The 14,944-nt window shown below is 55.9% G+C and overlaps 1 protein-coding gene across 1 annotated transcript; it reads left to right on the top strand.

The window, feature by feature from the left end:
* The first annotated feature begins 1,284 nt into the window (after positions 1–1,284).
* Positions 1,285–13,810, top strand: FBRS (fibrosin). Its single transcript, XM_074346071.1, has 18 exons — positions 1,285–2,870; positions 3,160–3,339; positions 4,102–4,137; positions 4,258–4,287; positions 5,371–5,419; positions 5,510–5,810; positions 7,187–7,488; positions 7,695–7,900; positions 8,016–8,060; positions 8,270–8,365; positions 8,602–8,670; positions 9,454–9,483; positions 9,862–9,933; positions 10,245–10,365; positions 10,471–10,551; positions 11,497–11,580; positions 11,726–11,933; positions 12,033–13,810. Exons 1-18 carry the CDS (start codon positions 2,415–2,417, stop codon positions 12,601–12,603), a joined length of 2,937 nt encoding a protein of 978 aa, XP_074202172.1. The 5' UTR covers positions 1,285–2,414; the 3' UTR covers positions 12,604–13,810.
* Positions 13,811–14,944: the final 1,134 nt, after the last annotated feature.

Below are 14,944 nucleotides of genomic sequence, written 5' to 3'. Positions count from 1 at the left end.
TATCTCTGAGTTTGAAATTAATTGGCAGTAATTTGGTCCCCAAAGACTGGGAAATTGGAGAGGTACCTGGAAAGATGTTAAGGGTTAGAAATACGGAGGCGGGTGGAGGAATGTCATTGGAGATACCTGCTTGATTTGAGAATTCTCCTGTGTGGAGGGATACTTCTGAATCTGGTCCAGAAGATACTGTGATCCTAGACCCTGGTCAGGGTTCTCTCAATTCACTTACATCCCGGAGGAGACAAAGTCCCAGAGTGAACTAAGGCCTTATTCAAGATGGCCTTGAGTTCCTCTTAACATGCAGGCCAGGAACCTGCTGCTGGATTCGAAAGCTAAGAGTAATCAATCAGCTGTAATTAATCACCTACAACAACCTGTCACAGGTACTTGGCCTACACACAGCCCTGTGAGGATTATACCCATGTTATACATAAGAAAGCAAGTTGACTCAGTATGATGTCCACATTAAAAGGGTAACCCCAGGGAACCAGAGGCCAGAAGCGGCACTCTACATCTTTCATAACTAGAGGCAGACTAGAGAAGCGGCCAAGAGCAGTCTCGAGCTAAGCTTCTTGAGTCTAAATCCTGGTTAGGAAACTGTGCATCAATTTCCCTCCTCTTGTGTAAAATGAGGCTTATAACAGTACCTTCCTAAAAGACTTCCTACTGTCAAACGAGTTAACATGTGACAAAATGCCCAGCACACAGTGCAAGGTGCTTTTTTCTTGTTAGCTCGCGGAGACCACAGGCCAGAATCCTCCTATGGCACGGAGAGATAACGGGTTGCGGTTTTCTTCCCGCGGGTCTGGCGCTCGCAAAGCACTCCGCGTGCTCGGGTCACCCCGCATCGCGGGGTATTCCGACGAGATGCCAGGCGGATGGGGGTATCACCACGCGCGTGCGCAAGAAGCAGGCGGCCTGTGCTTAGCCAAGCGGCAGAAAGGGAGAGACGTAACTGGCTATCGACGGGCACCTTCCGCGGCCGCGCGCCGCCCAGCGGCCAACCGCCCAGTAGGCCTCGCGCACCACATTCAGGTCCTCGCCTTGACGCCGTCAGGAGACGGACCAATGAACGAAGAGCAGGAAGAGGCGGAGTCACCTGGAGGACCGCCCCTAGCACCTACTTCTAACCAGTCGAATCAGAAGACTCGCTGAAGGGTGGAGCTAGTCTGACGTATACCCAATCCAAGATTTGAGGGCGGTTACATATTACTCACTCCCGCGAGCTTGACTCTGCCCTTCGTCTTGTCGTACACTTCTCAACCTATCAACGACTAAGCCTGTAGAGGGGTGAGGGGAATGGGGCGGAGAATGGGAGGAGACAGAGAGAGGAAGGAGGCGTAGGCTGAGGAGGAAGAGGGAGGAGGGGCAGGGAAGTCCAGGCGGAGAAGAGGGCCAAGACTCCAAAGGAGACAACAGGAGGATGCGCTGGAGCTCCTCAGCTGCTCAACAGCCGTTCCTGATCTCTTAAGGCGCAAGTCAGACAGACGGAGGAAAGGAGGAAGAGACTTTTATGTCGGCAGACAGAGAAGCTCTACCCGTCACCGTTGCCTCACATCCGGGACTTTGGAGGGCTGGCCCCCGCGGCCCCGCCCCCCCCTCGCGCCTTTCATGGCGACCGGAGGCGGAGGCTGGAAGAGCTGGGTCTGGAGGAGGCCCCTTTAAATCTCCTTAAAGGGGTGGCTACCGATCTCGGCGGACTACAACGCCAGCCTTTAAAGGGGAAGCCGCTGAACTGACGCTGACAAATTGAGAACTGTGCTGTTGGGAGAATTGGAGCGAGTGGGAATTCTCACCGCCTCTTCTCCCCCCACGCAAGAAGTCCTTTAAATTCAGCTTAAAGGGGAAGTGGCCACTCGTGGAGGACTAGAAACTAACTCCCGAGCCCTTAAAGGGGCGGCCTGCTGTTTGGAGAACCCTGGACTCCTTAAAGGGGTGGCCTCTTTTAGCCGGAGGACTTGAGGCACTTTTAAAGGGGAGGTCTGCGTTTCGGGGCGAGCTTTCGGCCCCTTTTAAAGGGGTGGCCCTTCCTCTTCCTCGGGGAGACTTGTCTCGACCCCTGGCAGGGGGCGGCCACCGAACTAGGCCGGCCGGACACCGTCGGGTCGTCTTAAAGTGGCCAGGGGCCGCACAACTTGCAGGCCTTGCCTTAAAGGGACGGCCGCCCCGTTTTCGCCGTCTCGGCCCCACTGGCCCCACAGGGGGGGCCCTCAGGCTTGTCGCCCCGGGGGCGGCGCCGGCTCCCCGGGCCTTGGCCTTGGGGCAAGCTCGGGGCCAGCAGATCCTGCTTTAAAGAGGAAGCCGTGGCCCTCTCGTCCCTGTGCAGCCGTCAGCGCCGCGCCTGCGACCCGGGGCCTGCGGACAGGCCGCTTCGGGCCCCGCCGCCTCCGGATGCGGCGCTGAGGGCGGTCGCCATGGAGACGGCAGCGGCCGCGGCTCCCGGCCCCGGCTGGGCCGCTGAGGGGGAGCGGCGGCGGCGGCGGTGCTCGCGCCGAGACCGAGACCGGGAGCAGCGGCGCCGCCGAGGTCCCGGCGGCGACGCGCCCCGGGCCCTGTTGGCCGCCCCGCGCGGATCCTCGTCGTCGTCGTCGCCGCCGCCGCCCGCCAAGCCCTGGTCGTCAGCTTCGTCTGGAGAGCGGCCCGGAGGCCCGAGACGGCGGCGGCCGCGTCCCAGGCCTCGGCCGCCTCGACCCCGAGCTCGGAAGCGGCCTGCCGGCTCGGGGAGCCGTGGGGAGGAAGAAGAGGAGGAGGAGGAGGGGGGCGCAGACGATGGGGAGGCCGAGGAGGAGCCTGAGGAGGAGGAAGAAGAAGAGGAGGACTTGATCGATGGCTTCGCCATCGCCAGCTTCGCCAGCCTCGAGGCCTTGCAGGTGGGGCCTGATGGGGCTGGGAATCTTTGGGGGCTTCAGAGGGCCAGAGAGAAGGATACGATGCCTGGAGTGGGTGGAGTTGAGGGGGGAATGCTGGCACCCCAAACCAGAGCAACCGGCTCCTCTGGCCAGGCCTCTGCCCCACCCTGGGGTGGGAGGAGGTAGAGCTAGTCTCCAGGGACCAACCAGGTTACCTGGCCTGAGAGCCACTTTGGTAGCCTGGTCACCCCTAGAGAGGTCGGGAGTTTTCCTTTCTCCATCTGCTTTAGTCCCACCTCCTCCTCCACAGAAGGATGCGTCTCTTCAGCCCCCAGAGCGACTGGAGCATCGGCTGAAGCATTCTGGGAAGCGGAAGAGGGGGGGCTCCAGTGGGGCCACTGGGGAGCCAGGGGACAGCTCTGATCGAGAGCCTGGCCGGCCCTCTGGGGATCGTGCCCGAAAGTGGCCCAATAAACGGAGAAGGAAAGAGGTGAGCTTGTCCCAGATACCTGTCCTTTAAAACTCTGAGCAGGATGTCCTTCACCTAGACCCATTATCCATCAGCAATGCCAGTACTCATCATAAACAGTGACCCCAGTCTCTAAGGGCAAAGAGAAAGGCAGAGCAAATTTGAGGTTTCACTCCCCCATCCAGATCTGACAAAGACGTGTCCATAGTCAGACTTGCTTTCTTTTGGTTGACCCTGAGTCTACCTCAAACATGTTGATAATTCAGAGATGTATCAAAGGGACTTAGTTGAATCAGAAGTGAATTGGATATGGTCTCAGCCCTCTTCCTCAAGGCAGTGTCAGTCTAGCAGGAAAGAAACAATCTGTGAGCAAATACCTAGACCAAAACCTGAGAAGGAACAGAAGGCAGAGATCTGGGAGAGATGCTGCAGAAACCCACATGAGGAAGCCACTCATTCTGCCTGGGGGATGGGAGGAGGGTTGTGGTTAGGGAAAGCCCCCTGGGATGTCTTAGTCAGGCCTTAAAGGATAGTCATAAGCTTGCTAAGAGGAGAAACAGGGCAAAGTTGTTTTGGGCAAAAGCACAGAGATGTGAGAATCTGACATATTTGGAAAATGACCAGAGCATTGGGAGCAGAGGGTGGGCAATAGCCAGAGAAGCAGCTAGAAAGAGACTGACAGTGGGTCATGAGGGACCTTGAGTGCCTTGCCAGGGAGTTTAGACTTTATCCAAAGGCCTCGCCAGTCAGTCTCCCTTACCTCTGGACTCTGGTCTTTCTCAGGCCTCCTCCCGTCATTCTCTGGAAGCTGGATACATAGTAAGTGCTCTCCACCTGTACTGGCCCCTCCCCTCTCACTCCCTGTCTGAAAGTCCCCTCTCGACCTTGAGCCCCACTCCTGTTCCCTCTTGTGACACCTTTATCTTTCCTTCTCCCCAGTGTGATGCAGAAAGCGATCTGGACGAGAGGGTGAGTGGGGCTTGAACTTGTTGGGTGGGCATTATTACAACTTGTAAAATGAACTGCAGTTTAATGGTCTCCTTGTGCAGCAAACAGAGCCTCTCCTTGAGTGGGGAACATGGGTTAGGTTGAGCCAGGATTAGACTTGGGGAGGAAGCTGGGGGATTGAAAAGGTAAATGACTTTTATTGAAAAGGCTTTGGTGTCAGTCAGACCTAGATTCAAATTCTTGCTCTGCCACTGAAGCCAGCTGACAAAGAATAGAAGGCCCAGTCCTTGCTGTGCCATCCTTTCCAAAGTCCTTGGAGATGCCAGGCATCCCAGGGTGGCTGTGGAACCCTGCTGGTCCTTCCTGCTGGCCATTAGTCTGCTCTTGTAGATTAGAGTCTGAGCAGAGACCATGGTCATGGCAGTGAGGACACTAAACTATTGTAGTCAGTGTAAGAACATATCCTGTGAAAGTGTATTTCGGTTTATGGTTAGGGCTAATGTGCTTGTTTTAAAACAGTGTGTCCTAGCAGTTGGTGGTCTATCCCTGTAACTAACTAAATTTATACTTCCTGATGTGTGTCTTGTTTTCGTTTTAAAAATCGGCTGGACACGGACTCTGGTGAACCAGATAATATTTGTCCATCTGAAGGGGGCAGCCACTATCCAGTTCTGGCTAATTGTTGCTGTGTGGAAACAGAGGCCTGCAAGTCTGAGTTTTTGCGAGGAATCTCTGGATTTCTAAATATCAGCAAGTAGTTTAAAAATTTTGCTAACGCTTATGGACCAAACAAATCTATAAGCCAGGCAGGCGTATGGGCCAGCAGTTAGTGATTTTTGCTTTGATTTGCCGGCTATTTTCTCTGCTATTTCAGTGCTGCCTCAGTTCAGTCTTCCTGGCCTATCAGATTCTCAGGCTCAGCTGCTTCACCCTTTTCCCCCAGCATAGGCCCCTTAGAGCCCACAATCTTTGGTGGATTTCAGCTCAGCTGATGGAGTAGACTTGTCACCACTACCAGTTCCTAGCAGATTCCAGAGGCTGTTGGCCTTAAGTGAGGGCCTGACCTAACTGGAACCTGACCCCACTCGTGTCCTTCTTCCCCAGGTCTCCGATGATGACCTCGACCCATCCTTTACTGTCTCAACCAGCAAAGGTTGGTCCCAAGGGCTGGGGTTGGAGACAAGGGAGGGAAATTGGGGGAGCATGGGCCACAACTGAACATGTCTGCGTCCTGCCCTCACAGCCTCGGGCCCCCACGGCGCCTTCAATGGGAACTGTGAAGCAAAACTCTCCGTAGTCCCTAAAGTGTCGGGCCTGGAGCGGAGCCAGGAACAGCCCCCAGGGCCCGACCCGCTGCTAGTGCCTTTCCCCCCGAAGGAACCACCGCCTCCACCGGCCCCTCGGCCTCCTGTCTCACCCCCTGCACCCCTGCCGGCCGCCCCCAGTCTGCCACCCCCACCCCAGCCCCAGCTGCAGCTTCGGGTCTCGCCTTTTGGCCTCCGCACTTCCCCCTATGGCAGCAGCCTGGACCTCAGCACTGGCAGGTGAGTGGGCCAGGGGTTTGGCCTGGTCTGGAAAGGCCTGGTCATTTTGGTGCCAACCCCTGCATTCTGTGGCTGGGACATGGGATGGTACCTGTGGGATGTGACTTGAAAAAGGATTCCGAGACTGAAGAGCATGAGAGACACTGGGTGAAACAAATTAAAGAGATCATGATAGGACTTATCAGAACCCTTTATACATTCACATGCAGGGGAATCCAGTTTGTGCCGTTTCCCAATTTTATTTGCTGGTAAGACATTTTGGCAAGGGATATCTGCTAGGAACAGTGGAACATACTTTGGGAAATGCTGACATGATGATTAAGGGTGCTGGCTTTGGTGTCAGTCAGACCTAGATTCAAATTCTTGCTCTGCCACTTAATGGCTATGTGATTTTTGACAAGTCACCTAACTTCTCTGAGCCTCAATTTCTTCAATTTCTTCTTTCTGTAAAACGAAGTAATAATAATAGTATGTTTATCGTAAAGTTGTTGCGAGGATTAATTACAAGTTAATGCAGTGTTTCCCAAAGTGTGTACGTTCTTCGTTAGTGGTACGTGAAAGAATTTCAGATGTGTGAGTGAAATTTTTTTAGCTTTGATGTGCTTTAGAAATATAAGAGTAGTACCTCAACCCCTTGATTTCACTTGTCACTGCTTGAGTGAGACTAAGTAAAAAAGAAAGAAACTGAGTTACGTGAAAGAAAGAAGTAAATGGTACAGGGGGTTCCATGGATGCGGCAGCAGTTGGGAGGGTGATGTGAAATGTTGGAGACTTGGATTAGCATATAAAGCAGGTGACAGCACTTGGTTTACAGTAAGTGCTGGTAAAGGGTAAGAATTATTGATAATATGATTACTGATGCTATTTTTATTATTGTCATCATCATTATCATTCTTTTTCTTATTATCGAGAAAACTAAGGCTCAGAGAGGGGCAGTGACTTGCTCAAGGTCACCCAGGATGTTAATGGCAAGATGGGCCTAGAATTCAGGTCTCCTGACTCCTAAGCCAGGCCAGTGCGGTGCTGCTTCCACTGTCTTAGGGTGGGAACCCAGGTGGCCTCTTGTAATTAAGCGTCAAAGTGAATGATATGTTTTGTGCTGTGGTTGAGTCAGAAAAGGGAGTCACGTGGCCAGAGGCGTCAGAGGCAGCTGTGTGGAAGAAGAGACCTAGAGAGGGAAAGAGGGGGTTGTTGGGTGTGGGAGGTACCTCAGTCTGAGGATGGGTTCCCTGGGTGGGGGTGGGGGTTCTGGGTGCTGGGTTCTACCACCTTCTAGTTGGAGAACCAGGGTCAAGGTATCGCCCAGGCTTCTGACCCCCTCCCGTCAGAGCTGGCACCTCCCAACCCCTCACTCATCTCCCCACTTCTCTCCCCAGCTCTTCACGGCCGCCCCCCAAGGCCCCGGCCCCTCCCGTGGCTCAGCCTCCCCCCTCATCATCCTCTTCGTCCTCTTCCTCCTCATCTGCCTCCTCCTCGTCCGCGCAGCTCACCCACCGGCCCCCGACGCCCTCACTGCCCCTGCCTTTATCCACCCACAGCTTCCCCCACCCCGGGCTGCGGCCCCCCCCACCACCCCACCACCCCTCCTTGTTCTCCCCTGGCCCCACCCTGCCCCCACCCCCACCCCTGCTGCAGGTGCCAGGGCACCCTGGGGCCTCAGCCGCTAACGCCCTTTCTGGTGAGTTTGGGGTCCTGGCCGGGGGGGTGGGGGGCCATGGCCCCGGGCTTGGGCCCAGTTGGCTTTGGGGCATCTGGACCTTAGCAGACAGCAGGGCTTGAGGAGGGAGTGGCTCAAGGCCAAAAGGGAAGGCCAGTCACCTGGGCCCAAGGAGGCTGACATGGTGGCGACAGATATTAAAGCCTTCTCCCCCTCCCCTCCCACAGAGCAGGACCTGATCGGCCAGGACCTGAATTCTCGCTACCTGAATGCCCCGGGTGGCCCCGAGGTGGTGGGGGCAGGGGGCTCGGCCCGGCCCCTGGCCTTCCAGTTCCACCAGCACAACCACCAGCACCAGCACACCCACCAGCACACCCACCAGCACTTCACCCCTTATCCCCCGGGCCTGCTGCCACCCCATGGCCCCCACATGGTGAGCTGCTCATTGGGCTGGTGATGAGACTCAGAAACCTGGGGGGAGGGTATGGCTTCCAGGGGAAGGCCCTGGATTCCTGGCTGGCAGCTTACTCTTCCCTTCTCTTCCCTAGTTTGAGAAATACCCAGGAAAGATGGAAGGCCTTTTCCGGCATAATGTGAGTGTGTGTGTGTGGTGTGTGGGCATGGCTGTGTCAGTGTGTGTGGCCCTGGCTGTTGGGGTCCAGTTTTCAGCTTCAAAGCAAGACCCTTGAGCCTGGGAGAGGTCCCTGGGGGGTTTTAGGGTGGAGGCCAGAGGACTGATGGGCAGACCAGACGTGGGCTGCACCTCCACCCCCAGCTTGGACTAGTCCCCTTCTCTCCACAGCCGTACACGGCCTTCCCTCCCGCAGTGCCCGGCCTACCTCCGGGCCTCCCGCCGGCTGTCTCCTTTGGCTCCCTGCAGGGGGCCTTCCAGCCCAAGGTGAGCTCCCAATCCAGACACCACCACCACCTCCCACCCCCTACAAACCCAGACACCCCTGGATCCATTTACCTTCCCATACCCCAAAACCATGCCCATCGTCCTGCTTCTCCCTTTGTGGACCCAGGTTTCTCCAAAGCCATGCTCCCTCCCTGTCCCAGCCCCCATCTTGGTTCTAGACCCCTTTTATGCCTGGTGCCAGCTCTCCTGACTGATCCCTCGCTCCCCTTTCCCAGAGCACGAACCCCGAGCTGCCACCACGACTGGGGCCAGTGCCAAGCGGGCTTCCCCAAAAGGGGACACAGGTGAGGGGGGCAAGGCAGGTCCTTGGGGAGCTGGAAGATCTGTTGAGGGAGAGCAGGGCTGACTTCAGAATGAACCACTGATCCTTCCCTTCAGCGTGTGATTGGGGCATCCCTGAGAATCTGAGGAGAGGGAATCTCTGTAAAAGACAAGATTTCCCAGGCATGAGGAATAGGAATTTCTTGAAGTTGCCCCAGAAATAAGACTAATAGGACAGTGGCTTTTGTAGGGGTTTTCGAATTTTTTAAGTCACAGAACCCTGTTTTTCATATGACATCATACCAGGAAGTCCTGTCCATAAAACAATGAAAAGATAAGCTGCCCCTTTGTGAAGTGGCATGGGGAGCAGGGCTTACAGCCCAGGGCTCTGGGAACATCGTGAAAAGCACAGAATGTGTTTCTTAAAGAAGAGACTAGACCAGAGATCTTCCAGCCTCTTTTAGCAACAGTCAAGGCTTTTTTCTAAAGGAATTTTGAGCAGACTCTCATTACAGAAAGCTGTTAATTGGAAGCTTTTCTGGTCTAGAAACCTGTCCTGCCTGCCCAATAACCCACTCCGCAGCCTTCCAAGCAGGGCATCTCCTTGGGGCCGGCCAGGTTCAGAAACTTGGTGCTCGAGGGGAGTGGCAGAGGCAGGGAAAGGAGTCTTGACACAAGCAGGAAAGGTTGGAGGGAGCCACACGAGATCTCAGGGAGGTGTTTAGGGGGAAATGGGGCCTGTAGAGAGGTGCCCAGGTCAGTAAACAGGTCTGAACTGCTGCCAATCTCTGCTTTGCCATTCCCAGATCCCTGACCATTTCCGGCCACCTTTGAGGGTGAGTTTGGTGAGGACCTCAGGCTGCATGAGGCTGGGGGCTGGTGTCAGGGTATCTGGCTGAGGGGGGTCTTTCCTGGGAGTGAGCAAGAAGCCCAGGATGTGGAGGCAGCCAGATGTGGAACAGCAGGAAGCGACAGGCTTGCAAGCTGCAGACCTGGGTTCAGAGACAGCTGGCCATGGGACCTTGGGCAAGACAGTTTATCTCTCTGAGCCTCAGTTTCCTACGCTGTGAAATGAACCTAGTCATCCCTCATTTGTAGAGGTGATGAGTGGGGATGTTGTGTGGCAAGGCTGGGCCAAGGGCCAGGTCTGGAGTGGGTGATGAGTGAACGTTCTTTCCTTCCCTTTCCCTTTGGTCATACTTCTGGGGCGGCAGAAACCAGGGAAGTGGTGTGCCATGCACGTGCGCGTGGCTTACATGATCCTGAGACACCAGGAAAAGATGAAGGTACTGGGGCCGGAGGGCTGGGGAGAGTGGGCCTGCCTGAGCTCTGGGCATCTGCCTACACAGAGCTTGGCAGAATCTTGGCCAGAAACATCCCCTCCTGTCCCCGGTCACTGCCTGAGCAACTCCACAGTTAGCACTAGGTTCTCTGGCTAACTAGGGGGGCTGGTCAGAGAATACTCTGAGAGAGGCAGAGGCCCACCCAAGCCCCATCTTGGCACCAGCCAGCCCTCGGAGGGGGACTCGGGATGGAAGAGCAAGAACGGGACCACACCTGGCTCCTCATTCACTGCCCCTCTCCCTGTCCCATGCAGGGCGACTCCCACAAGCTTGACTTTCGGAACGACCTCCTGCCCTGCCTTCCGGGGCCCTATGGGGCCCTGCCCCCTGGGCAGGAGCTCTCCCACCCGGCCGCCTCCCTCTTCACTGCGACTGGTGAGTCTGGCCAGCCCTCTCCGGGCCTAAGTTTCCCCATCTATAGCCCGAGGCCCACCTTGCGCCCACTCAGCCTCAACAGAATCTCCCACCTCTCTGCCCCAGGTGCCGTCCATGCTGCAGCCAACCCTTTCACGGCAGCTCCCGGGGCCCACGGACCCTTTCTGAGCCCCAGCACCCACATTGGTAAGAGCCAAGGGCATGTTGGGCAACCTAAGCCTTGTCCCAGACTTCTAGGAGGTCTCAAGCTGGGATAGAAATTAGACATGAGAGGCAGCTAGAATGGGGAATAGACCTGGTTTCACTTGCTTTGTGATCTTGGGTTAAGGTACTCTGCCCCCTCTGAGCCTTGATCTCATCATATGTAAAATGGGTAGGGAAGGGCAGAGTGATTGCCAGTCCCTGCCAGCTCAGTCACTGTCTCTGAAATAGCCAGTGGTAGGGGGTAGTGTGCCACCTCGGGGAGGCAGGGGAGGAGGTCTGTGCAGGCCCAGCGGAGAGCATGGTCACTGGCTCCTAGCAGTCTCAGCAGGTCTTGGGGGGATTTATTCTGGGTTTGAATGAATGAGGAAGAATTGAGCCTGCTGGCATAGGGAAAGGTGTTTCTAGAAGAGGACATTGTGAGGTTCCCTTATGGGCTAGGTTAGGTGTTCTGACTGGCTCTGTGACATATGCATGAAGTTAGAGTCAGATTGGGAATGGCCCTGCATGACAGGTGGGAGGAAGCCAGCGCAGGTCTTCAGGTGAGTGGCTTGCAGTCGAGCTGGTCTGGGTGGCTGGTGTCAGGAAGTGTGAGGTAGGAGCCTGACCTCTGGAGACAGGCCCTGGACTGGGGGTACCACTCACTGGCTAGATGACCACTGGCAAGTCACTTCACCTCTCTGAACCTGTTTCATCATCTTTAAGTGGGAAATATCTTGTTTGCCTTACGAAGCTTGTGAGGTTAAACACGTTGCCTGTTAAAGCTCCATGCCTTGCCTGGTTCAGGGCAGTGCTCAGCACCTGGTTGTTAAAACCAAGCGGCAGAGGGCTCTGGGGTCTGCTTGCTGATCAGCTTCTTCCCTGCTGGTTCTTGATGCCTGCCCAGCGCTGGCCACCCAATGCTCTGACCATCCCCCTTCTCTCTCACAGATCCCTTTGGGCGTCCCACAAGCTTCGCCTCCTTGGCTGCCCTCTCCAACGGGGCATTTGGAGGCCTGGGCAGCCCCACATTCAGTGAGTGCTGGGTGGGGTGGGGTGGGGTGGGGTGGGCCGGGGCTGTGGCCATGGGCTCCTATGCTCAGGCACAGGGCTGGGAGGGTGCCTGTGTGGGACCTCCCACTCCTGGCTCCGGTTACCCTCTACTTTGTCCTCTGTCTAGACTCCGGCGCCGTCTTTGCCCAGAAAGAAAGCCCAGGGGCCCCACCAGCCTTCGCCTCCCCCCCAGACCCATGGGGCCGCCTGCACCGCAGTCCTCTGGCCTTTCCTGCCTGGGTCCGGCCCCCTGAGGCGGCCCGGACACCAGGCTCAGACAAGGAGCGGCCTGTGGAGCGGAGGGAGCCCTCTGTCACTAAGGAGGAGAAAGACAGGTGTGCCTCCCCACTACTCCCCACTCCCCCACCCGCCTACGCTCTGCCCTCCCCTTTGCCTGGGTCTGACCTTCATTCTCCTCCCATGCCTGCCCCCAGGGACCTTCCCTTCTCACGGCCCCAGCTCCGAGTTTCTCCAGCTACTCCCAAGGCCCGGGCTGGCGAGGAAGGGGCCAGGCCAGCCAAGGAGTCCGTGCGGGTGAAGGAAGAGCGGAAGGAAGAGGCTGCCGCCGCCGCTGCCGCTGCCGCCGCCGCCGCCGCTGCCGCCGCCACCACCGGGCCTCAAGGTCTTCACCTGCTGTTCGAGAGGCCTCGGCCACCCCCGTTTCTGGGCCCTAGTCCTCCGGAGCGCTGTGCTGGCTTCCTGGAGCCAACCTGGTTGGCAGGGCCCCCTCGCCTTGCTAGACCACCCCGCTTCTATGAGGCGGGTGAGGAGCTGACTGGACCAGGGGCCGTGGCCGCTGCCCGCCTCTACGGTCTGGAGCCTGCCCATCCCCTGCTCTACAGCCGCTTGGCTCCTCCGCCACCGCCGACCGCGGCCCCGGGAACCCCTCACCTTCTCAGCAAGACTCCCCCAGGAGCCCTTCTGGGGGCACCGCCTCCACTTGTGCCCGCCCCCCGGCCTAGTTCCCCACCTCGGGCCCCTGGCCCAGCCCGGGCCGACAGGTGAGGGAAGGGGAGGGGCAGGGGCAAAGCTCCATCCCCCCTTTTCTTTTGACAAGGTCCTAGGGCTGAGGTTTCAAGCCAGGGCTGAAGGGCAGAGGTCATGACCTCACCAGCCACCTCTGAGGTCATGGAACCTGGGAGCAGAAGCCCCAACCCCCACAAGATCAAGCATCAGTTGGACCTTGGGGTCCTGGGAGGGCTGAGGTCACAAGCCTCTAGAGAGGTGTGTGAGTATGCGTGTGAGTGTGTGTGTGTACACGAGAGTGGGGGTCGTTTCAGAGGTCATAGCTGGTGATCTCCTGAGGTGCACCATCGCCCCTTCTGAGGGTCCCTAGGCCCTTGGCCTGCTTCCCCAAGGGCTCACTAAGCCAGAGGCCAAAGTGCCCCCCCTCCCCTTCACCTACCACCCAAGTCCTCATGCCCCCTCAGGGCTGGGGGAGGAGGGGCTAAAGGAAGGGGGGTTCCATGTACATATTTATCTCCCCTTCCACATAGCCCCCAGACCTTTTGTACATTTTTACAGGGGTGCCCCTCCCAATAATCCCCCCTTCCTGGTTAATTAAATCCTCAGACTGGTGCTGTGTTCCTAGCCTCTGGCCTCTCTGTGGGGGGAGGGGGGATTGCAGGGGGAAGAGCTGGGAGGGAACAGGTAGGAACCCAGGGCTAACCCCTGGGAATATGGGATCCAGCAGGAGGTGGACCAACAGGGGAAGGGTCCTGGGTACCTAGGCTAGAAAGAAGTGCAAATGCTTCCTGCTTGGCTGACAGCCCAGGTTCCCCCCACCTGTTCCTGTTACCTCTGTGTGCCCCCATCCCTCAAGGCTCAACCTCTAAGCTTCAGTCTCCACCACTTAGTGGCTTGGTTCCCCCTCTCTATTTCCAAGTGCCCCCCAGGACTCCTGGGCCCTGCTCTCCAGAAGCCTGTTCCCTGGAACCCTGCCCCAGGCTAAGGGGGGACCGGAGAAGGTCACCATGTACCACACACCAAAGAAGGGGGTGGGCCCAGGGGTGGGCCACATAGGCAGCTTCTTCAGCAGCCTCTTGGCAGCAGCCCCAGCCTTCCCAAAGCAGCAGGTGCCCCCAGGCTGGGGCCCACCCTAGAAGGCAGGGGTCAGTTTAACAAGAACATAACGTTGACTTTTTTTCCCCGGTGGGGCTTATTCTGTAACATGACTTGCGGATATTTATATAAAAACGAGTGTTACAATGAGGCCCCTTGGCTCCTCTTTGAGTGTGTATGGGTCACCTGAGGGGATTGGGCTGGGTCCTGGGGTCAGGGAGGGATGAGGACAGTACTGTCCAGGTCCTGATGAAGATTTTCCCCTCCCTTCTGCCTTGAAAATTTGTTCTACCTCCAGATGGATGGATTAGAGTGTGAGGCACTGATGTTTTTCACGTTTTTCTACAGCCCAGGAATACATAACTACAGTTGGCCCTTGAACACAGGTTTGAACTGCACAGGTCCACCTATACGTGGATTTTTTTTTCAATGAATAGTGCATGCAGTACCACACAGTCCACAGTTGGTTGAATCCGTGGATGCAGGACCTTGGATATGGAGGGCCAACTGTGGGCAGCAGGTCTTGGAACCAATACCCACAGGTACCGAGGGTTGACTGTATATAAGGTTCAAGCAATACAGAAAGATGGGTAGCAGAACTAAATTTCCTGTTCGCTTGTCAACACACCCAAGCCCCATACCCTTCCCGAGGTAACCACTGTCAGCTGTTTGGTATTTGTATTTACCTGCACATGTGTGTGTGTGTGTGTATATATATATATATATATACACACACACACATAGTTAGGTTAGAAAAGATAATCTTTAAAAAATCTGTATTGGGTTTTCTTTTATACGTGGTCATTATAAAACAGTTGAAACACACAGAAATACATAGTTCAAAGGAAAAGCGCCTCATAATCTCTTTCCTCAGAGGTAGCCACTGTTAACTGTTGGGTATATTCTTCCAGTTATTTTTCTAACTATATGCTTAAAATACTACATAAAGTGGGATCCTGTGAAATGGACTATTTTATTTACAACTATGTTTTTATACTTAATATCATCTTTTGAAATCATCATTAAAAGGCAAGTGACTACTAAACAGCTAGAGAGGCTGGCTCCCACCTGAGCCCCGCAGAATTGACTTGTTCCAAGTGTACCCATCACCTTAGGAAGGATGCAGCCAATGTTGTCTGCTGCCGCCACACTACCCAAGACTTCTAGGGGAGACTCAAGCTTAGCTTGCTCCGACAGAAGTCAAGTTGATCGGGAGAAACATGGCTTGCAGATAAGATTTCACATGGCAGTCCTTATTTTCAGCTTCTCTTGAAAAATCCAAAAA

This window comes from Camelus bactrianus, chromosome 18 (genome assembly GCF_048773025.1).
Source record: "Camelus bactrianus isolate YW-2024 breed Bactrian camel chromosome 18, ASM4877302v1, whole genome shotgun sequence".
Lineage (NCBI taxonomy): Eukaryota > Metazoa > Chordata > Mammalia > Artiodactyla > Camelidae > Camelus > Camelus bactrianus.
Note: the sequence above shows the minus strand (reverse complement) of the source record. Positions and strands in the feature narration are given on the sequence as shown.